Source organism: Talpa occidentalis, unplaced genomic scaffold (genome assembly GCF_014898055.3).
Source record: "Talpa occidentalis isolate TD23 unplaced genomic scaffold, MPIMG_talOcc4v2.1 talOcc4.5, whole genome shotgun sequence".
In the NCBI taxonomy this organism is placed as follows: Eukaryota; Metazoa; Chordata; class Mammalia; order Eulipotyphla; family Talpidae; genus Talpa; species Talpa occidentalis.
Window position 1 is genome coordinate 44,880,437 of NW_023604861.1, and position 26,205 is coordinate 44,906,641.

At 37.2% G+C, this 26,205-nt stretch overlaps 1 protein-coding gene across 3 annotated transcripts in view; it reads right to left on the reverse strand.

The window, feature by feature from the left end:
* The window catches only part of ATP8A2 (ATPase phospholipid transporting 8A2), a 591,448-nt gene that overhangs the window by 446,995 nt on the left and 118,248 nt on the right, over positions 1–26,205 (reverse strand). For all 3 annotated transcript variants that reach the window (XM_037527049.2, XM_054701459.1, XM_054701458.1), the window contains exons 3-15: positions 21,843–21,942; positions 21,407–21,505; positions 20,345–20,390; positions 19,681–19,721; positions 16,521–16,594; positions 14,640–14,709; positions 13,236–13,363; positions 11,946–12,057; positions 5,689–5,854; positions 4,274–4,401; positions 3,347–3,424; positions 479–567; positions 111–155 (exon numbers count right to left, since the gene is read on the reverse strand). In XM_037527049.2, the coding sequence (XP_037382946.1) occupies positions 111–155; positions 479–567; positions 3,347–3,424; positions 4,274–4,401; positions 5,689–5,854; positions 11,946–12,057; positions 13,236–13,363; positions 14,640–14,709; positions 16,521–16,594; positions 19,681–19,721; positions 20,345–20,390; positions 21,407–21,505; positions 21,843–21,942 (1,176 nt within the window). The remainder of the gene's footprint in view (positions 1–110; positions 156–478; positions 568–3,346; positions 3,425–4,273; positions 4,402–5,688; positions 5,855–11,945; positions 12,058–13,235; positions 13,364–14,639; positions 14,710–16,520; positions 16,595–19,680; positions 19,722–20,344; positions 20,391–21,406; positions 21,506–21,842; positions 21,943–26,205) is intronic.

The window sequence follows — 26,205 nt, forward strand, 5'->3', positions numbered from 1 at the left end:
AAATAACATAAACAGTTTTTAGTTACAAAATATACAGGTAAGAAATGCCAATGTAAACTGATTCTGAAGCTTTTTCCATCAAAGTATCAGACATACTAGACTCTACTCACCAGAAATCATCAGAGGATGGCTCCCTTGTCAGTTCTGGAAAATGACTGCCAGAGAGAGAGAGAGGAAGAGTGGTCACAAAATATGGTCAAATTGTGAGCAAAACACGAAGAAGAAACTTGTAATTATTAGATTCAAAATATAAATTTATAGATTCCCTGGTATTTCTCACTAGGTTAATATTTGCAGAAATAGAACATGTTTTAACTGTTCAAAATTGAAATCATTAAATGCATTCAATAGAGATTATATACCTAAATCACAACTATCCTTTCAAAATATCAGAAAGTCATAGAATTTGACTAAATAGATAAAAATAAACATTATATTGGAAGAACACAAATTTTCAGTAAGCAATAAACACACTTACCCATAGGTTACTCCAGCAATACTACACTTCTTGAAGTTCATGATATTGCATGTAAGAGTTCCAGTTTTGTCAGAAAATAGGTATTTTACCTAAATTAAAGAATAGAAGGAATATATATCAAGAATATAAGATGCAAATAATAACAAATGAAATCTTGCCTTCTATATTTTTCAAAATCTATATTAATTTAAAGAGATTTACTTAAAAAAGCATAATAATTATATTACTATATAATATTGATACACCATAATGCCTAGATCAGTTTAAAACATTTTTTAAATGACCATTTCTGGAGTCCAGTTGTGTGGAAATGTGCAAAGGAAACTTCAGTAACAGCTCTGGAGTCCCTTTGGGTCTATGAGCAAAAGCACGATCCTGCCACAAGGCAGCTCCATGACACATAACATTCCCACACTCTCATCCAGGAATCTGCTCTAACATCCAATATGTCACAACAAGCTCAAACTCTGGCAACCCTCAACATTTTTCTTTTTCAGACTCCATCCCCTAATTGGATTGGAAAGGCAGATCCTGAAACAGCACAGAACACAGAACAAACACAAAGTTGCTCCATCATCATCACAATTAAGATTACAGGAAGGCAACATGGATTGCTAATGTTATATAGTTTTCAATATTCAAAGTTTTACAGACTTAGTATGCTGAGCTCTTAATATACAAAAGTAGAAAAAGAAATTTCTGGAAGAGTTCAACAAGGAAACCATTTTGCTACGATAAACTGAAATGAAATAAGTGAATTCCAAATGCACATGTAGTTTGCAATGTATGCACCCTCAGGAGAATAATGGGATGAAGAAGAGGAGCAAGAACTCAGTCCAGGAGGAAAGAGACTGTCCAGTTCAGGTTCTGGATTCCAGCTAGTCAGGTGACTCTGGAAAAAATCACCTCATCCTTCTTGGACTCAATTTCCGTATCTATCAAATAAAGAATGTGACTAAAAATATATATATATATCATCATATGTGTGAGGTCTTGGAAATTATTTCATGAGTTGGTGAAATAATTTTTATCAATGGTTTTCCTGCATTGAACTGCAGGAAAAATTCCAGCTTTTCAGTGGACTTCTAAAGAGGTGTTATGGTTGTTGGGGATGTGCTCCAGAGACCCCACAGAACTGTTTCAGGGAAACCGTGTCCAACTGCTTTACAGAGAGGGATTAATGAAATGAATTGCTTTCTATCTATTATTTATTAACTATACACTATGAGCTAATACATAGAAAGTTATTTTTGAAATAATCAAAGGGTCTTTAAGTAAGTAAAAAGATTATTTTAAAAAAAATTATATATATATATTACGTCATTGTTCATTTTTGTACAATGTATGTTTTCTCCTTCTAAGTGTATTCCCTGTAAAATTCCCACCACCAATTCACTTGTGAACCATCACCATTGTTCCTGGTGCTCTTCTTTCCCCTGTTCTGATCCCTCTTCTTCCCGCTCCCTTGCAGAACATCTCTGATTTATGGTTGTCTGCTAATTTGTTTATTTATTATTACTATCGTTATTTTCTTTCCTGATCCCTTATTTTCTTTCCCCTATATTAAAGTCCCTAAAGAAAAATATATTACATAGAACAGATATATGTTTTAACTCCCAATACTAAAATTTTATGTAAGTTTTATATCAAGTCTGAAAGTATAAAATTTCAGTAAAAGTACCCTAATAAGCACTGTCTCCTTCTACTTCTTTTTCAGAAATTAAGATTATATCAAAATGCTTAAAAAATTCTATAATAAGGAATTCTCAAGATCTGCTATCACTCTATTAAATTTTAACTTGACTTGTAAGTTCCAGCTCAAAACAATTTCCCAAACAAACATTCCCCATATCCCCAATGAGGAGGAATTATTTCATCCTGGTGCTTCCTCAGCACTTTCAATCCTTCAATTATTGGCATCCAGTTAAGGGCCCCTGAGCATACTGAGCACTGTGCTGAACTGACAAAGGCAACAAAGATGTTATCTGGCACATCCAATCTGCACTTGGGCTCAAACGTCTCAAGACAGAAATGGACACCACATCACTATCATCTTATTTACTGTATTCATATTTAATCTCATTTACTGTATTCATGTTTGCAAAGACTATTACGGGATGGGAACATAGAAAAGAGATAATTAAACTTACCTGGAACACTGGGAAAGAGTTCAAAGAGACAAATTTAGTCTAACATAGCCACCCACCTTATTATGTTTTGGGGAAGTTTAAGCTGGATGTACAAAATGAAATTACAATCTTTAATGAATGCATTCAAAAGAGGCTAATCTTTGCAGTAATTTCAACGTAAGACAAAGACACAATGCAAAGCACAACTTGGGAAAGACGTAGAGATTCAGGGTAGACAGAGGGCAAGGTAATAGTTCCCTGGACTGTTCCAGAGAGAAAATATGGAACATGTAAGAAATATAATAAATACACATCCTGCAAATTATCCCCTACATACTTTTCAGGGTTACCCAACATCTGAGTGTCTTAAACATTACTTTCTCTGTCATTTGCTGCTGAGAAATAATTGTAGGCATCCAAAATAATGTTGTATTTTCCATACTAAATTTTTTGCAGAAAACTTCTAAGTGATAAGATATACCTGTACTTCAAAAAGCAAGTCAAAATGAATTAACATTTGTATTTAATAGCACTTTCTTTTGTTAATTTTATTTTATTTTATTTTATATATTTTACATCATTTTTCATTTTTGCACAATGTATGCATTTTTTTATTTAATAGCACTTTCAAATACTCTGCAGCTCTTCTGATGTATAAACCACATTTACAAAGAATTATTTTTGCAAAATTGCTCCACGGTTCTTGTAACATTCCTCTCCCCTTATCAGAGACTCTCACCTGCCCAAGTTCTTCATTTAGGTTTGATGTCCTGGCCATTGCAGGAGTGTCATTTCCTAGATAATACATATCTGTGTCCTGAGGTAGAGAAGGGGGGAGGGCACGTTAGGGGGAAAAAATGCATAGTCTTCACTTAGATTAACACAGAAAGAAACTAAAAATAGATAACATAAGTGCCAATTTTCAATTTGAGGGTAAGAATACAGTGGCTATTAGCACAGAGAAATGCAGTGATACAGGGGAAATATGGTGTTTATACACAGACTTGGCTTTGAGAGCATCATTTCATGACCTAGATAGACTAACTCCCATTTCAAAGTTCAGCTACTGCATTCAGTTAAATAGCCCCTGAGACCAGGGGCTTCATCTGCAGGATTGTTGTGAAGATCAAATAAAAATGCCCGGGAAAGCACCCATCTATACAAGCCCTGGCTGCTGAAGTCCAGTGCTCTGTGGCCCGTCAGCTCCTGCACAATTCCACTTGTACTGTCACCACAGAATCCAGGTTTACCGTCAGCATAAATTCTAGTATATGACACTGAAGCAAACACACCTCCAAGGCTGTTCCCTGAGCACTAATTAGACTTCACTGGCATGAAGAGCATGTGCAGTCATTTCATTGGCACTCATCTGAAGGCATGCACCTGTATAGCTTTCGGCCTCCCTTTTCTCAATCCTCATGAAAACCCCTGGAACACCAGGAAACTGAGATGATAGGTAACTAGTCACTCAGAGACTCGGGGATACTCTTGTCTAAGATCTCCTGACAAGACTCCGGCCAGTTTATCTCCCAGAACAATCCTAAACTAGCTATCTTCTTCCTTTCGTGAGGACTCATTAAATCGCTAAGATTCTGAGCGTGTACTAAAAAGTAGTGGTTGACATTTCTCCAGTAGCTCTAATTTTAAATGCTGCTGTGATACTCACCCAGTTTATAAAAAGGGCTTGAGTATATTTCACAACTTCAAGAGTTACCAACAGACTGATGGGAATGAGATTGTTGTACAAGATGATGAATGTCAACAAGTTGTATCCAAAATTATCTGAGCTCGTATCTGTGGAAGGAAACCAGAATATCTGTTATGGGTATGGGAATATTAGTTATAGCCCCATTCAGTTTCCTTTCACTTTATTGCTTTGGAATTTTCTCAAAGATGCCCACCCCCCCCCCAGCAAATGTACATATTATGCATAAACCTAGAGATTCAAGTTAAACAACTTATTGAGTACCTAATATGGGGCACTAACTGTGAATGGAGACTTTTAAGAGACAATCCTTACCAATAAAGAACTGTCATCTGAAAGGAAGCTGTGAGGGTGAAGTAAGAGAAAGCATGCCCCTCGCAGTGACCACAGAGCAGGAGACATCTATTAAAGGGGAGTTCAGAGGGCATTGAGGACATGGGGACAGGAGGCTTAGTGGAAGGTGTGTTCACCAAAGGCCATGCAGAATAGAGGTTTTAGTCAAGTTTTGGAGAACAGAGAGAAGACAGTTAAGGAAAAAGTATGCAAGGAAGAGGTCTGTGGGTCTGCTAGATTTAAACAGCCCACTCGGCCACCATTTTGGTTATGTGCAGATCTGAATTCCAATACAAGGTCAGAACGACCCAGTCAATCATTTATATGACCTAAAAGAATGTAGGATACCAGACCCTACAAGGCTCCTTTCAAGTTAAACAAGAGCAGGACGTGTGATCATCCTGGGACAATAGGTATATATCATGAGGTATGACTGGGAATGCCCCGGCAGGCCATTGACAGATGTATATAACCTTGCATCCCAGAGAGTGATCAGTGGAAAACCTTGCTGGTAAGACTAGAACCAGGGCTGCAGGTCTGGGGGATGGTTTCTAATAAAATATTGGATTATCAATGCATGATCAGCAGACTCACCACCCCACTGGAGCCCTAGGTGAGATAAGCACATTTTCAATTTCCACCTACCCTTTCTCTTTGCTCTCCTATACCATATAATTGATGCTGTGTGATTATTCTATCAATAAAAAGCCAGGATCTTGCTTTTTCAGCAGCATGCTGTATTGTACAGCCTGCTCTATGACTCCCATTTGTCAGTGCAGGGTTGTCAATGCAACAGAGGTCAAGAAATAACTCAAAAAATGTAGTTTAACAATAAACATTTGAATATAAAACATGCCACAAATGTCTCCCTCTTCCATTCATCACACAACTCCTTATCTTTGTCTCCTTGAAAAGCTGATATTCTGCTCAGGAGCCAAAGGAAAGAGAAGGCTGGGATGGCCACGACAAATAAACCATGCTTGGAAGGATTTTCCAAAAGTTGTTTTGCCCTACTTCAACAAGTAACCCACCTCAACACTTACCCATCTTCTTGATATACCAGTTCTTTCCACCTTGAGACCCGTTCCAGTACCAGGCCCCCACTGAGCTGACTAAGGCCATGACCAAGAGGATGCCAAACAACACCAGGATCTGCACGTTGGTCACTTTCTCAACATTCGATCTCTTGAGAGGTGCTTTGGTGGAATTCTGTACAACAGCATTTAAAATCAATCATGGTCAACAGAAGAAATTTCAGGGCAAACAGTGGGCAGAAAGTGAGGTAAGTTAACCAAATTCAACAAATAGTACTTAAAAGGCTATACATTTTTTGGTCAAATATCAGTGAAATTTTAAATTGCACATGCTCATGAATCAATAGTTAGTTTTAAATAAAGAAGACCCAATTTACCGTTTCAAAAAACACACTTCAGCTCTACATGATTCAAGCCTTATTTCCCATGATTACATTTTAGCAAAAATTAGCTACTTTCATTATGTAAAACATAACAGTTTCTAAATCATTTAAGCTTAGTTTAAAAGAAATCAAGCTGTTATTAATTCAAGAGAAACCATACCATAGAAATCTAGCCCTATAAATAATGTACAAAGAGATTTCTGAAGTACTTATTTTCCCTCCAGCAGCTCAAAACTTAATTGAGGGGAAAAAAGACATACATGAACACATACATCAATAATGCAAAATAGAACATCAACGGTATCAAAATAAATGGATGGACGAAGAGCTCATTTGAAAATTGTGAACAAGAAATAAATAGGAAAAGCCAAGACGCTCTAGTGGCTGGGAGAAATCTGAATGGTGTCCTGAATTAAACAGAATAGACAGGAAAGTACAACAACAGCAGAAAGCCAGCCTGGCCATCTGCAAGCATGCATGGCCAGATTTCTCATGGCTGGTGGGGCAATGAGTCCAGCTAGAGCAAAGGCCAGTGCTGGGAAATGAGTTCAGAAAGATGGATGAAAGTCAGATTCAAAGAACACTGCATTAGTCAGAAAACCTGGGACTGGACTTTCCTTGCAGAGGAAAACTCAATAGAACTATTTGCATTAGACAACTGTGCACCTGAAATCAATTTATTTTTTTAATCTTCTGAAGGAAGCTGTTGTGAGCAAAAAAAATGCCCTCCCCCAGTGATATCTACCTCTGAAGACCTAGATCCCATGAATATATCGCTTTGTACCACAAAATCAACTTTTCAGATATGATTAAATTAAGATTATCTTGGTCTCTAAGAGGGCCCAGTTTAAACATGTGTATCCTTAATAACAGGAAAAGGAGAGATCCTTCCTCTGCTGCATAAAGATGTGAATACAAAAGTATGATCAAAGAGATGCAACACTCTGGCCCTGAAAATGGCAGGAGGGGACCTAAGCCGAGCCTCCAGGATGGAAGAAGGAAGAAACAGATGTTCCTCTAACTCTCCTTAGAGTGTTCTAGAAAGGAATCCTGCCTGCCAATACCTTTATGTGGGTGAGAACCATTTCAGATTTCTGACCTACAGAACAATAACAACTTTGCAAAATTTTAAGAATTAGTGGCGATTTGTTTTTCAGCAGTAGGAAATTAATATAGCAATACAGCAGATGGTAACAATCCATTCCTGGAGGTAAGCTGAGCCTGGACTAAACAGGAAGCCAGCAAGTGGACAAGGGGAGGAGAGTGCAGGGACTTTAGCCTGCAGATCTCCTTCCACGAGTCATGAGCAACTCTTACTCACAAACATCAGGTAATTTTGAAGCTTATAAGGCAGTAACTGGCCATAAAAATGGTGTCTTGTGCCAAATTTATGTCAGGACTTTTCTGTCACTATTCTCAATTTATCTAATCATAAAAGGAGGTAGGATGAAAATGTCCTGAAAATAACAATATAAATAAAGTCAAATAGTGAATATAAAATCAAGATAAAATGAGTTGCAATTCATTCCTACACTCCATAGAGAATTTTATCACAATGTCACTGGAATTCTATCACCAAACAATTATAGCCAAGGCTTTTTATAGTGGTAGGGAATTGGGGAATTAGTTCACTGGTGATTTTGAAAAGCTAAGTCCTTTAAGTATCTAAACACAGGAGCTTTTTCCTCTATATACAGCTGACCCTTGAACAACATGGGGGTCAAGGGCATCAACTCTCCCCACAATTAAAAATCCATATAGCTTTGATTCCCCCGAAACTATGAATATGACTTTAATTACACTGAACAGAAGCCTTACCAATACTATAAACAGTTAATAAAAACAAATTTTGTTTGTTTTATGTATTATATTCTTATAATAAAGTAACCTAGAGAAAAGAGTATTACAGAAAACCTTGAGAGAATACTCTTACAGAATTATGCTGCCTTGACTGACAGCCTAAGTTTATAGTCTGTGTTTACAAGACAATTTGCATATAAGAGGGTGCATGCAATTCAAATCCCAGCTGCTCAAGGGTCAAAGGTACACAGTTTTTGCCCTTTCACTTTAGTTCTCTAAATTATGTGTTTACACAGACTTAAAAAAAAATTCTCTAGACTCTAAATGGAAATCCATTAGTAAAGGCTGACCTAACATCAATCAAATACCATCTGAAGGTCAATGGGGGAGACACATCACCACCTCTGACCTCATTGCAAGAGCCAGCAGGTTCCAAGAATGCTTACCCCAATCTTTCAAAAATTAAAGATGATGATTTTACCATTTTTAACATTCACTGGAGGCATAGCCAGAAAAACAAATTAAAATAAACATAATTTCTATGACTCCATTAGTTTATTGGCATCTGATATTTTTCAATGGTTGAATTCTCGCCAGTGAACAGGATTATAAAAAGTTATCTCTCATCTAACACAAAAGCCACAACCCCAAAACTTCAGGCTTCAACACAAACACTTAGTGGAAAACCATGCTCCACCTATTTAACTCCCATTTTGATTTGCAATGATGAGCATATAATGCTAAGTTCCTACTAGTGTTACAAGTTCTTCCACAAATTTCATAGAAAACATTGTTTGTTCTAAGTAATGGAGGTCTGTGTAGAAATAGCCCAAAACGTCAGGCTTTTGAAAACATATTTCACACCACTTATTCCCTCTTAAGAGTCAGTAGAATATTAGTTAGAATATAGACTTGGGAGCCAGAATGCCTGGGTTTGAATCTCACCTTTATCTTTACTAGATTTCACTTTGGTAACTTTAGACACTGTACCTCAGTTTCCTCATCTAGAAAATGGGGAAAATAAGAGTATCTTCTTCATTAGGCCATTGTGAAAAATACAAGATTAAATACATGCTAATTGCTTAGATCAATGCATGGGGCACTAAGTGCTTATGTAAGCAGGAGGGAATCTGTGGCAGCCAAAAGTGAATAGTTGGTGAGTGCTGACAGGCTGCTCCAGGGCAGATGAAGATTATTCAGCCTATCTGAGATGTGCCTGATGATCCCTCCTGCAGGTCCTCACCCATTCACAAGTACTGATTGGAATGATTACATTTTATTGGTTCTGAGCAGCCTGTAGTGGAAGCTTTACACTGATGAACAGTTTGGTGCTACCTAGTAATTGTGCTCTCACTTTCCCAATCCAGGGCCAGCAACCACAGCTTGGCACTTGCGGAGCAGAACAGATCACTTCTATTTTTTTATGATGACGGGACAGAGATCACTATTAAATCAATCAATAGAAACAGTCAGCACTGAAATATTTCAACATGTAACTACACTACACATGAAATGAAGGAACATCACAGAGAAGGTGAAGGTTTTACAACAGAAAGGTAAAGCGATCATGTTCCTCTCTGGTAAAGCAGCACAAGTACAGATGAAAAACATTATTTCACATAAACAGCACGGCTTCCAACATGTGTTATATTCCTTTTGAAAGCTTATTATTTTTACTTGTTTTTTTCCATCCTAAAGGCACAGCAAGTCTACCTAGCACAGATGTTCTGAGGATTTTCATCATTCTATACTCAAAACAGTCAACATGTAATATGCCATGCAAAGAAGTTCATCACACTTAAGTGCAAGAAAAAGTGCCTACTATGCTTATGGGATGCTGAATTCATGAGTTGCCTTAGCGCACATTTGCTCACTAAAGAAATGTCTGGCTCGTTTTTACGTGTAGCCTAATTATTGCTTATACCTTAGCTAAAAAGCTGTATTACCAATGAATAATATAGAAAAACAGTTTTGTACCCTAACTACACAACCAGTGCGCAAGGCATCTTGGAGACAGCTTGAATTTATACAATCTGAAAGCTAGTCTTGAGGCCCTATCCAAATCTGAGCTAGCTCCTGGTGATTTCTGTCTCATCTTCATAAAAAATAGAAGTGATCTGTTCTGCTCCACAAGTGCTAAGTTGTGTTGCTGGCCCTGGACAGGAGGAAGTGAAAAGGCAATTACTAGGTAGAACCGAACTATTCATCAACATGAAGCTTACACACTCAGGCTGCTCAGAACCAATAAAATGTAATCAGTCCAATCAGTACTTGTAAATGGGTGATCATTTACAAGTACTGCAGGAGGGATCATCAGGCACATCTCAGATAGGCTGAATAATCTTCATCTGCCCTGGAGCAGCTTGTCAGTACTCACCAACCATTCACTTTTGGCTGCGGTAGATTCCCACACATACTCCCCCTGCAAACATTCCACCATACCTGCAGCTCTGTCACTCCAGGCCAAAATCTCCCAGAGTCCTCACCCTTCTTCCAGCTTCTTGCCTCACCCAACTGTTTGAGGGGGCTTCAGGACCTGAAGTCAGTGGTACTGAATGTATATGCAGGACCTGAAAATACTTCTGCCACTTTATTCCTCAAATATCATGTTTTAAAACCCACTTGTAAAATTCATGCTATTTGGCTACACTACTTTCTGCCTCTTCCCTTAGAATGTCCACTAACCAACCTCTCAGTCACTCCCTCGAGATTTGAGCAATAGTTTTCTGGCATCCATCTCTTTCCCAGTCACGCCATGAGCCTACCTTCAGAATCAGAGCACAACCCATCAAAGGTAATCTCTCAGTTCTTTACTTCCAAATGTCAAATGGCATCCACCAATTCTACCTTTTGGCTTCCTACTTCCATGGTTAACTCTCAGGTCTCTACTCTACAAATACTCCACCCCAAAACTCAAAACAAAGACCCAACACACTGATCATTCTGTCACTCAGCAACTCCAACAGTCTTCTTTGACTCCGATGACTCTCTCAACCCTGCAATCTTCCCTCTTCCCTCCCCTGCCTGCACTGTATTACAGAGTTGCTGTAGATGTTAGAATCTGTGCCTTCATTTGTTCTAATAAATATTTAATTCTCTCCTCCTAGATCACTTGACCTCAAAAAGTGGAACAATACAATAGCCTCCCTTCTGCAACCCTACATCTAAATTACACTTCTTAGTATCATTCTTAGTATCTAGTCAACTGACATCCCCCAACTGGATTGGTTGATCCATCCATACAGAACTATGGTACTTTGTGATAACACATATTACAAATCAGTGACTCCTTACTAGTCCTTAGCCCCCATGTCTCTCTGAAGACAAGGCTGGGCCTTTCACTAGTATATCCATGTGAGCTAACACAACACTTGGCGTGATCATAAAATACTTTTAATTAAGAAATACAACCAAATACGTATTTAGAAGTAATACATAAGGACAAACAAGTTGAAAAGCCAATTCTCATTAACAGTGACCATTATCAAAATAAGATGTCAAGTGAGTGACCAAAGAAATGTAAGAAATGGCACACAGGAAAACTGATATATGCAGCACTTCAAGAGCTGCATGACAAAATATGTCATAATATAATTTGGCTGTTATTTTAAGTGGAATGTGAATAAGCAGATAGGTTTTTTTTTAACATTAACAGGAAGAAAGAACAAAATCATTTTAGCTTAATATCTTTTCACTGGTCTGTGAAGAAAAAACATTTTAGGTCAAAATAATTGATTTTAAATTGTCTATAATTCAGTGAAATAAGACAATTGACTGTAAGATGCTAACTACATCTTAGGAAGAGAAGTAGAGAGAAATAACGAAATTAGAATAATCCCCCCTTTGAGTATAAAGGATAAGTAGGCTCGAACTGATATTCCTCTAGTATGGAAAACAAAGACCACTGATATTTTAGGCATGAGGTAACAAATATCTCAGACAATAATAGAAATCTAGAAGAAACTATCTAAGAAGCAAAATATAGGTTCATAGACAAAGTTGAGCTTCCTAAGCACTCTACTCCATAAAACAGAAAAAAAAAAGACTAAAATCAGAATTGTTTTCAGGATAGAAATGTTTTACCTGCATGAGTTTGGTGTCGTGTCCAGTATAAACAACTATGCCAAAGACCCACTGAGTATTCCTAAGCTGTGTACCTCTTAATAAGATCTGGTCAGGCCCAAGGGAAACAGGGCTAAAAATAAGAAACAACATTTATGTTTAATGAAAGTCTGAAAAATAAGTTTAAGCTTTCCCCTTAAACATAAACCCACAATATAGCAAATGTTTGCTTTAGTCAAATTTGAACCATTTCGTTGAGAAACAGGGGCAATAAAAGTTACTATTGGCTTAACCCACACACATGAAAGATTTATCTTAATCATTTATCACTATAGAAAAATAAAGGTGTGTTTTCTCCTATAAAATGTTAGGGGGAATTGTATCTTTTATAACCTGGTTATAAAAACTCAACACCCCCCAAAAAATTGCTAAAATAAGTGAAAGCTTCTTCATTTGGGAAACCCAGTTTATTTTACAGACTATTTATAAGGGGGAAAAAAGCTCTAATATCACATTTTCAATAATGACATCATGATTAAATAAAAGCCTGAAAGATAATTTAGAAATTTGAAATGGGGAGTCCACAGGCTGGCTCTGGGCTCTGAATACTACATGAAAACCAAGAAAGTAGTCACATTACTTTTTGTAACTGTTTTGGGTCCATTCAAAACACAAAGGTGGGAAGCATTGGTAAGAAGCATGCAGATAGACATGGGCAGAAGATAGAAACTGCAACCCAACACATAATAACCAAAAAGATGACTCTTGATAAAACAAATGCCAAGAGGACAGAGACAACAGATAGAGACAACAGGCTGGTGAATATCCTAAAGACAGAGTAATTGCTGTTCATTTCATTCAACTTTCTAGAAGCAAAAACAGTACTACTAAGGAAGAATACCAGCAAAAAGATGGACATTTCTCTAATAAGTTTATTAGCTTTTAGACACATCCCTTCTGCTTTTCTGAACAACTTATTTAGCCAAAACCACGTTTCATTAGAGGGTAATACACACACACACACACAAACACACACACACACACACACACACACACACACACATACACAGGCCAGTGCTGTGAACCTCAATGGAGAGGTTCTTGACAAAAATCATTTCTGGACAAAAATCAGTTATTTCCTTAAATTTAAGGGAAATTTAAAAATGATTGACGCAGTGAATAAAGAAAAGCTGAGTCTATGAAGAAATCTCACTACTTTAAGCTATTATGAAATCCTAAAACATGCTCCAATAATTCTTAGGCGCTTAAAAAAAAACAGAATAAAAACACTAAGAAAAGGGAAAGTGATACCTTTTCCCATCTAAGTTCAAGTTTCCTGTGAAGTCATAGAGATGACGGTTGGGCCCTTCACATGCTATAGTTCCAGATAACTTCATCAGCACTTCCCTTGTTTGCATTTCAGCAGTGTGACTCAAACCCTAAAATGTTAAACCAAAGAGGAAATTGAACACAATCTTCCAGGTTTAGGGACAACATTCAGTATCCTCATTATAATAAAAAGTAAATAACAAATCAACTAAAATAGAATAACAACAAATCAAACCATCAGTCTCTCAAAACAAACTTTACAGGCAGCTTTTGCCACAGCAACATAATGCAAACTTTCCAAAAACTTCAAGGAAGCAGAAAGTTAAGATTCAAACACTGTGCTAGAAACATCCATGTTTCACTAACAATTAACAAACTCAAACACCTTCAAGAAAGCATATTCTCTTAGATATTCTAACACTGGTCATAAAAATAGAGTACCATATCCTTTTAATAGGATATCTCACATTCAGTGACTCTTGTTTAAAATGAAAGTATCAAATATCCTTAAAAAAGAAAGATATGAAGACAGACTTATCAAATTTAACTTTATGCAGCAGAAAATTTAAATGTCAAAATTTAATCTTCATCTTTTATTATGTTAAAGACTATTTTTCACTGTAGAGTTAAAAATATCTAAGAATAGCTTTTTTTAAAGAATGCTAAATTTATATCTAATGTACTACACACTCTAGAATTAGAAGACAGTTAAAACAATAACGTAACAGGGGCCTCCCCAGTGGCACAGTGGTTGAGTGCTGGGTTGCGAAGCTGCCCGCAGCCTCTGCAGCGCCAGTTCAATCCCCAGCTGCTCCCCGGCCACCGGAGGAGGGTCCCGCATGGCACGCAGACCTCTCCTGCCGCCCGCTGCTCCCCTCAGCAGTGAACTTCGGTCCTTCTGCCTGCTCTGCTCCCCACTCTGGCTCTGGTGAATTCTCTCACCCTCCCGCGCTTCTGACTGTACCCAGTGCTTGAATAAATAAATAAATAAATCTTTAAAAAAAAACCAAAAACAATAACGTAACAGTAAGGGACCTAGGGTTTATCAACTACATCTCTCCATTACAGATGCAGTCCTTTCCCCTTTTGATTCCCCCTCGAGAATCTCCTTACCTGCACTGACAGACATAGAATTGGTAAGATATAAATTATGACATGATATCCTTCAAGACCAATACCTCGACGAGCCTACTTCAAACCTTGCTCTCACTTTCAAGGAGTGTCCTTCCTAATAAAAGATCTTTTCTTCCCATACATTCTATAAGGGTTAAGGAATAACCCTCAAAGAGTATATTTTCCTTTAGTGAAAGCAGAGACTGGTACATGTTGGGAATCATATTCGTAAGTCGGGCCTCTATAACCACCAGTTGTAAAAGGCGATTTTACCTGCCGTATTTTAAGATTTGTCTCCCCATCTAGATTAGCTGTTTCAACATAGCACATTGCCTGAGGTTCACTAAGAGAGAAAAAAAAGACAGTTTAGTAAGGTGTCCTCCAATAAATAAATAGTTTAGAATGTCTTGACTATGGAAACTGTATCTGCTAATCAGCCCTTCAAAACTATGCTATAAACAACCATGTTAATAGTAGGAATTGAGTAGAAATACAAACACTCATCTTTGAGGCTCAACAGAAACACAAAATTGTTTGCCAGGTTATTTGTCCTTTAGGCACCCTATCATGTCTGCCTGACCTCAATTAGGTAAGTTAACTGAGAATGAATGAGAAGAGTGTGTTATAGAAACACATGATGTACCAGTTAAGACTATTGTTTTTGGGTGACCCCAAAGTCTAAGGCCAAGTCTGCTCCTGACCAAAGGACAAACACATCTCTGAACAAAACAGTAGCCAGAGGAGTTGAGGAATCAAGGCAGAGACGTGGCAAGACTTTTCTTTCCTGGACCATTTACTACGTCAATGAGCAACTCTTCAACTGAATTTTAGGGACAGAAAACTCAAAGAATAAAAATAAGCATAGGCAATATATTCCTACTTCTAATCTGCAGGTTTAGGTAGACAATTAGTGGTTAAGAGAACCAACTAAGCTAAAACTTCCTAGTGCTACATTTATTGGTTACACGGCCTTGGCAAGTTGCTTAATCTGTGTCATAGTTTTCATGAAGTATAAAGTAAGACTCTCAAGAGGTGACAGTAAGGTTAAATGGGATAATGTATGCAGCAAGCCTGCATACAAGAACATTCTTAAACACTAGTGGGCATCCTGAACATAGAGGTTCAGTTTAAACAAGCAATCTCACAGTAAAATCACATCTATCAAGCAATTAATGTTTTACTATTTCTAAAAGTTCTCTGTTACAAATCAAAACTGAATCCTGGCCTGACATATAGTACTTTTTCCCCTCAGTAGGCCCGGGGTCCTATTTTTAAACCTTTTATCTGAAACAGAAAAAATTCAGGTTAAGGCTTAAAAATCTAAGGAGTGATTGAATACAATAAATGAAACTCTGTCTATAATCAAAGAAAATGCAAACTGTGTGAGCATTTATGATTCCTAATAACATATAAATATAGAAAGGTTTACCCCCTTATATAATTTAACCTTGAACATAAGACTAGAAGTTTATTCTTGCCTTAATGTTGACTTTCCTTCTTTGATATTTACTTTTATGCATCAAGCCAAAGGGAAACTAATGATGCATTGGCCATTATCTATGCCACTTAGTGATGATACTGTTCCAGCACAAAACTGTTGGAAAACGTGCCAAAGATACTGGGGCAGAAAGGTGCAAAATGTGGACAAAGAGGCACACCATCTGCATCAAACCATCAGTCTCTCAAAACAAACTTTACATCTGCAGGTCATGGCTAGGCTGAGAAAATGCTGTGGCTTTCTGAACAGCTAGTAAAGGGAGGCATTGTTCTGCAGGAAAGACAGCTGGTGGACCCCACAGGGAATGAGTTTTGAAATCTCAGATGTGCTGCAACCTGGGCATTACTGAGCAAGGCCCCCGTCTGCTGTTGAATGTTTCCCATTAAATGAGAAATAGCAGGAATATCTACCAGAGTAAAATAAATTAAATAAACATAAAAGAGCTCAGAAAAAAAGTTCAAAGGAATGATGGAAGAGAGAAAACTAGCAGTTAAAGCAGGAAAAGGCAAATGACAAGTGATGGACAAATAGGTTAGAGACAAGGACAGTGGCAACACCATGGGGGAGGGGGAGATGGCTTGAGATTTCTGCATTCACCACTTAGTATTTTATTGTTCGTAACACTTTTTTTTAATGTGCCCATTAGCACACCTGACCTGGAGGAGAGCAGGACCATGTCTGCTGGAAGATACTGTCCGTTGACGACCTTCACAATGTCCCCCACGGTCACCTAGGAAGCCAGGGTCATGGAGAGAGGAAGGATGAGAGAAAAAAAGTATAGTGATCAAGTGTTTAAATAGCTGATGGAAAAATTACTACCTAACTAAGCTGTGAAGTTTAACACAGAGAGGCCTAAATTATTTTCCTTGACAAGAACAAAAAGGAAATGTCTCATTCCAGACAAGGGGTAATACTGCCTTCTTGCAATAATGACAAATGAAGAAAAAAAAAAAAAGAAAGAAAAAAGATGAGTCAGAACAACTATCAAGGTCTCATTTCTTTATGATTATTCATCCATTTTCAAATCCTAGCACATGGCCATGGCTGTATGCTGTACAAAACAGTGAGTAAGGTCTGGCTTTGAAGTCAGACTGAACAATGAGATGCAAATCTCTTCCTGGACTTCGTCGTCACTCTATAATCATGAGCAAGTGACAGAACTTTCTCACCTCTGTGATGAGATAAAGTAGGGAACATATTTCATGGGGTTTTGTGAGACTCAATAGAGTTAATAAACACAAATTTTCTCCATTATACATATGAAATAATTTAACCAAGTTCACGGAGAGTCAGTATTCAAAACCGAGCAATACTGCCAATTGGCTGACAAAAATGAAATTCTAAATTCACCTTTTGCCAGAAAAAGGAATCATGGTCTATTTCAGAGTTCACCCTGGGAAACAGACTTCACTAGACAAAAGCGCCCAAGACAAGGCAACAGACCCTAGTCTGCAGACAATGAGCACCACAAGCAAGGGTCTATAAAAACTTGAAAACAAGATCACAGAAGAGTCAGGTTGGGCAGAACATGAGCTTTCAAACTGGGAAGGTCTTGGTTCAAATCCAAGATTCAGAGACACACATGAGCTCTGGAATCCTGGAAAACTCTCCAGCTTCTTTAGCTCCAATGTCCTCACTTATGAAATGGGGAAATACTACCACTAACACTACCCTTGGGGGTGTGAGGAGGTACATACATGTACCACAGGAAACAGGCCTGTGTAGAGTGCTAGTGTGTAACTGAATGGGCATTATGAGGGGAAGGGTCAAGGATGGTAGAGCTCCTGACAGCACAAAAATTTCAAAATAATTTCAAAATGAATATTGTGGTTTCTATTTACTGTCCTAACCCATGTTGATTTTTAACGATGCACACCTGAAACTTTGTTATAGTGCAAAGTTATTTCAATACAAAATGGTTTCAAAAAATTTCAGATGATGTCATCCTTGTGAAAAGCAGTTACTGGATCTCACAAGCTTGGAGAATGGTTCGGGCAGGTGGCTATTTAATTTTCTGTTAGAAAAAAAGGTTTGATTAAAAGGTGTCCTACTGGTGCTTTGAATCACTTATCAAATTATGGGGAGGTCTAAGCAATCTGGATAGCACCATGAAGGATGGTAAAAATTAAATTCCAGAATCATTGTACATTTTAAATTAGCATCCAATTTAAAATCAAAAGAAAGGGATATAATTAAAGTATATTCTATAATAGGGCCTCCTTGGTGGTGAAAGGGGTTAAACACAGCACTGTAAAGCAATCCTCAGCCTCTGCAGCACGAGTTCGACACCCAGCCAGCCAGGGATCAACCCATATGGCACTGCAGACCTCTCCTGTCTCGCCCGCTGCTACCCTCAGCAGTGTTTCAATCTGCCTGTTCTGTTCCCCACTCTGCCTATGGTGAATTCTCTCACCTCCGCACCTCCAGCCTGTACCCCAGTTCTTGTATGAATAAATAAATAAATCTTTAAAAAAATAAAATATATTCTATAATAAAGAGAAATTAAAGAAAAAGCTATTTTACAAAGCTATTTTAAAAGCCCTTAGTACAAAAGCAAGGGATACTTAGGAAAATTGAAATGTTATGTGAATGGTTTAATTACATATAAAATCTCAGAGGCAATTGCTTAAAGAAGACTAAAAAAAAAAAACTAGTCATGTTTTCCAAAGAAAAAAGTCTGGATTTTTTTTTTAAATTCAAAGTGGGAGGACAAGAAAAATGGTGGCTTTCTCCTATCTTTCTTATCTAAATAAAGAAATATTATATCCCTGTGATAAAGCACTTAGAACTTTCAAGTACATGGAATTTTGTTTGAAAATAGCTTTATATTTGTTCTCAGGCACAGCTTTCCCCTAAGTGAGAATTGTTCAGGTGGAAAAGAGGCCTAGAGTGAGAATTGTTCAGGTGGAAAAGAGGCCCCTTCAGATCCATGAATCTGCTGTAGCTTCAGAGGCTTTCTCAAGGCTCTGAATTATGAAAAGTAAGTGCAAAGGTCCTCTTCAAAGTCAGCTGCAGCTGTCTGATCCACACAAGACACACTTCTTAGCATACACCAGCTTTATGCAGTCACAGCCAGGGGATTGCTGACTTGAGTTGCAGCATTTCAGATTGCAGTTTTAGTGCTCACATGGGATAATGCTTATTTGGGATAATGGTTTTAAACTATTTAATAATAGGTCAATGAAATAGAGAAAGACAAAAGAGTAAATGACTTTAAAAAATCCCATATGTCATAATGTATTTCTTATGAATTTTCTATTCATCATGATAAAAAGCATTCTAAAACCCTTCAAGCCTCATACTTCCAGGGCTGTGGGGATAAATCCTTCTGGCTATTGTAAAGTAAAAGGCAGCTATTGGTCATACTCAACCACTCCTGCCTTGGAAATAAAGTAGGATGGTTTCTATCATTTTACATTTACTCATAAAGGCAAGACTTTCCACTTAAAATATTAGAAGTGAGACTCTCAAAAATGGCAAAATAAAACTTTTAAGAATTTAATTTAGGTTAATAACAGAAGACCAGGGGAAAATGTCTCTTACATGTATTTAGAAACTAGAAAATGCTTTGAGATTTCAGAAATATATATCAGGAGCAACAAATTGCACAATTCAGAACTAACACAGTGAACACCACGTAGAAAAGGTGGAGAACAAAAAAGCAGGCATCATTTCTAAGTAAACCTCATGAGAAAATGCCACAATCTAAAACTGGCATAAAATGGAGGTGATCTATGTCATAACAAAAACTTAATAGCAATTAATTACAAGTCTGCAAACCATACTTTTTGGCATATCCTCAAAATTAGTTTTTACCTCTTTCCACATAATGGTCTGCCACATACCATTTCTTAACACTGAAAAAGAAAAAAAAAAGGTACCATTAATATTAGTAATAATCAAAATAAGCTTCCCAAATCTTTTAAATCCACTTATTGATTCCAATATAACCAACCCTTAGACACAAAATGGAGCCCTAAACTACACACATATGTCACATATATATGCTACATACACATAAGTGTGTATATCTATGCATATAAACCAAATCCATTGATATTTAGCCCAGAAGGAAAAAAATCAATCACTCTGCTATTACAAGAATTACTAATAAGAAATAAATACATAAATAAATAAAAATAAAAACTCACAATGCAGAGCTAATGTTCTAGAAATCAAATACAATAAAAAAGTAGGTTGAGGTAGGGAGCAATTATAAACCAAGGATGTAAATGCTTCAACTTTTTATGTCTAGCTCCCAAAAATTAATGCCTTTGCTACATTCTAAAATACACAAATTCTTTCAATTGCCAGGCCTCATATTTTAGATTTGAATTTGTCATTTTATGAATTTCTTTCAAGTATTTTATTGGTCATTTGCTCCCAGCTAATTCAGTACCATTAATAACCTAATTAGAATTCCTTAATGTTGGTAATCTTAGGTTTTATAATGGAAAAATCATTCAGTCTTGTTTCTTACCTATCGTTTTCTTTTTGTTAACGGCATTGTCTGCCTTATGTCGTTTCTGTTACAAAAAGAAAAAAGTTCTTAGATTCAAAAGTTCCAAATGGGTAATTGAAATAGCAACAATTATACCAGGAAAATACTAGGGATAAAGAAACCAAGTGCCACCAAAACCGACTCCATGAAGTTCAGCTCAAGAGTCTGTGATCACGCATCACTCAGTGGATGTAGGAGACAAATGCAGTAAGAGTAAACTCTGATTTAAATGATTATATTTTGGTTCTAACAGTTTAATAACATTCTGAATTATAAAACATCTCATGGTTTTGTTTTAGATAAGATTGAAAGAATTATTCACTATGATAAGCCCAAGAAAAATAATTGAATTCTTATTTTGATAAAGCATTTGGTGAGCAAAGTACCTTTGCTTTGATTTATATTTACATGTATACATTTACTTTGTCTTAGAAAATTGTACATACATGAGAGAAAGCATGTATTTGTGTGTGCTTGCGAGTGTGTGAATGTGTGTGTGTGGTATGTGTGTGGGGGGGGCAGAGAGAGAAAGGTAGAGAGAGGGAGAGTCAGAGAGGGAGAGAGAACAAGATAGTAAGGCAGGGGAAGATGAGAGAAAGGGCACAGAGAAAAGAAATGAGAAAAAGAAAAAAGATATTATGAATATGTTAGCAGACAACAAACTTATTATAGACACACTAAACTTAAATATAAAGAAGGAAGAGATTCTCGTAAATTTACCACAGGCACAGCAGTACTGCATGAGACAGCAACACAGTCGAGTCAGTAAGCTCCAAAGGAGGGTGTAAGGAACATCAGTGATAAAATTCAAAAGGACATAGTGACCTAACATTGGAAAATAAGTAGTCTGAACCACTTCTGTGTCATTGGACAGGTATTTAAGACACTGTATGTAAACACTTCCTCCCCAGAAATAACATCATGAAACTGACAGGTTAAGCAAAAGACCAACTTCCTATTTCAAAAAAAAAAAATCTAGGTAACAAGTTAGTTATAGATTATATTCAATGCACATTTTATTCTCTAAAAGCAAAAACTTACAAAATCTTCCACAATCTCTTTGATGCCTGCGATTGTTAAAATAATGATCAATGGCACCAGGGTAGTATATCTTCCTGTTGGAGATACATCTGGAATTTGCTGCAAGATAAAAGAAAACACAGCACTCACTACCACTCACTCTTTTGCAGTTCCATTCTATCCCTATTACACAAAAACAATTACCTTATTTTAAAACTGTTGTTCAAATTTTTACTCAATATTACCATGTGTTTGGAATAGAAAGCAGTTAAAAGTATGACCTAGGGCAATTTTTCAGAGTCCCTTTTAGTCACTGCAGTTATCCTTAAGGCAATACCAAAAAAAATCTCCCTTTATACAAAGATCCATTTGTTCGTGTACACAATGAGTGAATGAAGGAAGATTCATATCATTAAGATTATGAATTTTAAATGACATTGGGGAAAAAAAACATTACCTGTAATAAGGCAATGAAGAGGAAGAAGGCATTAGCAGCTCTTCTAATCTGCTCATACAAGAATCGAGGTAGAAATGTCAACACACTGTACTTGGCCGTACTGCAAGTATAAAGAAAAACAATACTGTCAGTTATAGTTCTAAATTCTAAAATACAAGAAAACAAAAAGTTTCCAAAACTTTACAAGTGATTTCATAAACATAGTGTTGGCGCAAAAGGAACCCTTGCTCATTGGTAAGAATGTAAATGGGAACAGAAAGCAGTGTGAAAAGTCCTCAAAACATAAAAACAGGGCCTCCCTGGTGGCGCAGGGGTTAAAGACAGTGCTATCAAGCTACGGCCAGCCACTGCAGCAGGAGTTTGATCCCGACTGGCCAGGGAGCAACCCACATGGCACAGCAGACCTCTCCTGTCTCGCTCACTGCTCCCCTCAGCAGTGTATTTCACTAGATCTGCCTGTTCTGCTCCCCACTCTGTCTCTGGTGAATCCCCTCACCCCCTGCACCTCTGGCTCACACCCCAGTTCTTATATGTATAAATATATAAATCTTTAAAAAAAAAACACGTGAGAACAGAAATTCCATATATCCACTTATTCCACATTTGGGAATTTACCTAAAGAATACAAAAATAGGGCCTCCCTGGTGGTGAAAGGGGTTAAGCACAGCACTGTGAAGCTATTCGCAGCCTCTGCAGCACAAGTTCGATTCCCAGCCAGTCTGGGAGCTAACCCACATGGCGCAGCAGACCTCTCCTGTCTCTCCCGCTGCTCCCCTCAGCAGTGTATTTCAGTCAATCTGCCTGTTCTGTTCCCTCCATGTCTCTAGTGAATCCTCTCACACCCTCCACCCCATACCTCTGGCCTGTACCCCAGTTCTTGCATGCATAAATAAATAAATCTTTTTTAAATTTTTTAAAAATACAAACATATTAAATCAAAAACATATATGCACTCCATATTTATTACAGCATTATTTACAATAGACAAGAATTAGAAACAACCTAAGCACCCATCAACAGATGACCGGATAAAGAGACTGTGGTACATACATAAAATGGAATACTAATCAGGAGTGAAGAAGATGATATTCTGCTATTTGCAACAACATGGATAGATTCAGAGGGTATACTCAGTATGTAATAAGTCACATAGGGAAAGACAAATACAATATGATTCCACTTGTGTGGTGGACAGAAAAACCAAATGGCCTAAATAAAACAAAAATAAATCAAATGAGTGGTTACCAGAAGGGGTGGGGGATGAAAGTAGGTAAATACATTGGGTAAAAATGGTCAAATACATAGTAAAGGATAGGTCTTTTAGTGATGAGCTTAAAACAGTAGATAGACAGTCAGATAGACAGATAGATGTTGAATTAGAATAATGCATTACTGAACTGTTAATATTACAATACAAAGTTACTTCAATAGAAAATGTTTAAAAATCTCTAGACAAGAAAGTTCCTGTGGTGGTCTCTAATATGTAAAAGGCTCTACCTCATAAGAAAACCTAATGTGAACTTCACATTCAAACTCATATGTTTTCACACTATGTAGCAAGGAAATTTCCCCATCTTCTAGGAGCTACATGCTATAAAAACAGTAAGCATATAAAGAATGTTTATTAAAGGGAGATAAAGTTTTAAGGACAACAAAACAGAAGGAGATACAAGCTCCAACTATAATAAGGTATGAACACTGAAAAAAAGAGTGAAGAAGAAGCATCAATCAGGTAACTCACATACACAGGTAGAATTATTATCCCAGGATTTGTGGTGCACTACAATTCTTATTACAAAGTCACCAATTCAATGTAGAAAGTCAACTCTGTAAATACACTCTGAGTAACAGGCATTCAATCTGTCCCTCGAGTACCCACCAGAGATGTTTTATGCTTCTCTACACCTCATTTGTTCAGCACACACTATTTGACCACCTGTGCTCACACTTTGCTTCCACCTGGGACACCTTCCCCATTCCACACCGTCTCTCCAGGAATAAAGTTTTCCTGCTAATCCAACACTATATCTTCCATCAAGTGAAGGAAAATTCATAATAACTTCTTCCTCCAAATCCACAATACGATGTTAACACCTACATTATATAGTCTCTGTTTCGCTTTGTGTCATATTGATTTATCTATCCCCAGAATAGAGTCTGGAAGCAGTAAGAATATTTACTTCAACTGCATACATTTCTAGTGCATAGCACAGAGCAGATAATCAATGGATGAAAGCATCCAAAGACATATCTGAGAACAGGAAGGAGTAAAAATGAACATTTCCTTTGACTGCTCAAGGCTCATTCATAAAAGTACCTACTCGCCAACTAGCTCACCTCCAGAAGGTGTATGCCTCTGAGCCAAGACTTAACTGAAATACATTTAAGCAAAATCATCTCCCAGGTTTCACAAACACAGTAAATTAGAAGTGTTAAGGGGCTACAGACAAGACACTAGAGGCATGCACACTGTTCTAAGACCTAACAGCAACCAGTCCCGGAGCAACAAAAACCATGGTAGTCTGAGGTCAGTTGTTGGAGCAGAAAATCATCCCATGTACCATCCATAGTCACTGTGTCAGAGATCAAAAGGTGATCAATAGCCTGGTGTTCCATGACATACAATGATAAGAGTCATCTTTACAGATAGAATTATTTTTAGCCTTCTTCTCCTTCTTCTCCTAAACACATATTTGACAAGTTGTGTGAAAACCACTTTTAAGACAATTCAATTCAAATTTAAAGAACCTGATGTTAAGGGATAGCGCTACATTTACATAGTCCTGTCTGATGATAAGACAGAAATAACTAGCGGACATTAAGCTCATTAAGGAATGGCAAAAATGTATCAAGCCACTATACAAGATAGATGGTGGTACAAAGTTTTTTTAACTGTAGTTTAGAGGACCAAATCAAATGGAACACTATGAATTCATTCCTTTATGGAAGAACTGATCACTAAAATAAAGCTTTATCTATGTATGCCTTAACTCATAGTTGTTCCCAGAATACAGTAATTTGACCCACACAGTATTCCAGCCAATAGCTCATAAGTGTTTTTAGCCTATTATATATGATACACATCCAATAAAAAAATGGGTTGGACTCTAATCAATCAACTTATAATTATACCTTTGGGGACTGGGGGGGTTCAATGGACTATGATGAAGGACTATGGGTGCTTTGGTGATGGGTGTGATGTGGTAACGTACATCTGGGAAGGTATGAACCTATTCCCATAAATCATATACAGTTTTATAAACCAATATTAACTCAACTAAAAAATAAATAAATTCAGATAGACAGTACAATAAATAAACAGGCCTTTGAAAGAAACTTGATAGAGACTCACTATAATTTCTATTTAATAGCATAAGTGCCCTGTTTCTATCCATTTTCTAAATCTGCTTTTTTCACTCAATGCATTATTGAATAAATAGCTTTGGCAAAAAGTAATTTATTTCATGACACTGTGGGATGAGAAGAAGATAAAAAGAGAAGATAACACTTTGAGCACAGAGCAGGCTGCCAGGAAAATCCCCCAGTGTGGATAACACTTAGATAAGCCAACACAAGACATTGAATGCTTTGGGCTAATATCTTTCAATGCAGCACCACTGAAAGGTAGGTTTTATTTCATGGCTTTACAAGAAAACCTGTGAACTTTAGATATAAAATCGAATTAATATGAGTTGTGAGACTCATTCAATTTTGTACTGCAAAGCTCAAAGGATCATCTTCACTGAGATTCTCCATCTTCAATAGAAAAAATATTTATGATGAAAATAACTGGCCTAAGAAAACAAATACAGTCTACCACTGCCTTCAAAGAAAAGTAAAATAGGTCGAAGTCTATTGTACTTAATTATACCTTTGGCCCTTCACTCAGAATTCAATGTATTCTTCCAAATACAGGGAAATAATCCTAGCAAAAAGAAGGTGTAAGCTCTCCCAGGTGCTGATATCCTATAAGTAAAGCAAGGTGAGACAGAACAGTGAAATTGAATTACCAAAACAGAAGTGCTTAAATCACACCTGCTCTGTGTGTCTCTGCTCTCAGTCAAGAAGGCAATATTATTGTTGGCTGCAATAGAAAATCATCAAAACTAGTTAAAAGAGTCACTTCCCAAACAGAGTACAGAAACTGTATAAAAATGAGTGTGGTTTATGTGCAATGCTAGACCAAAGCAGACAATTGAGAAACCAGGAGGCAATGAAGTGAGGAGAGCAAGAAGGGTTGTGATTATAAGTGGACCCACACAATTAGACAGTCAGACAAACCCCAAGACCTGCATTTAGCAAACTGGAGACTCAGAGGTACTAATGATGTAGCTCCAATGCAAAGACAGGAAAAAGGTAAGTT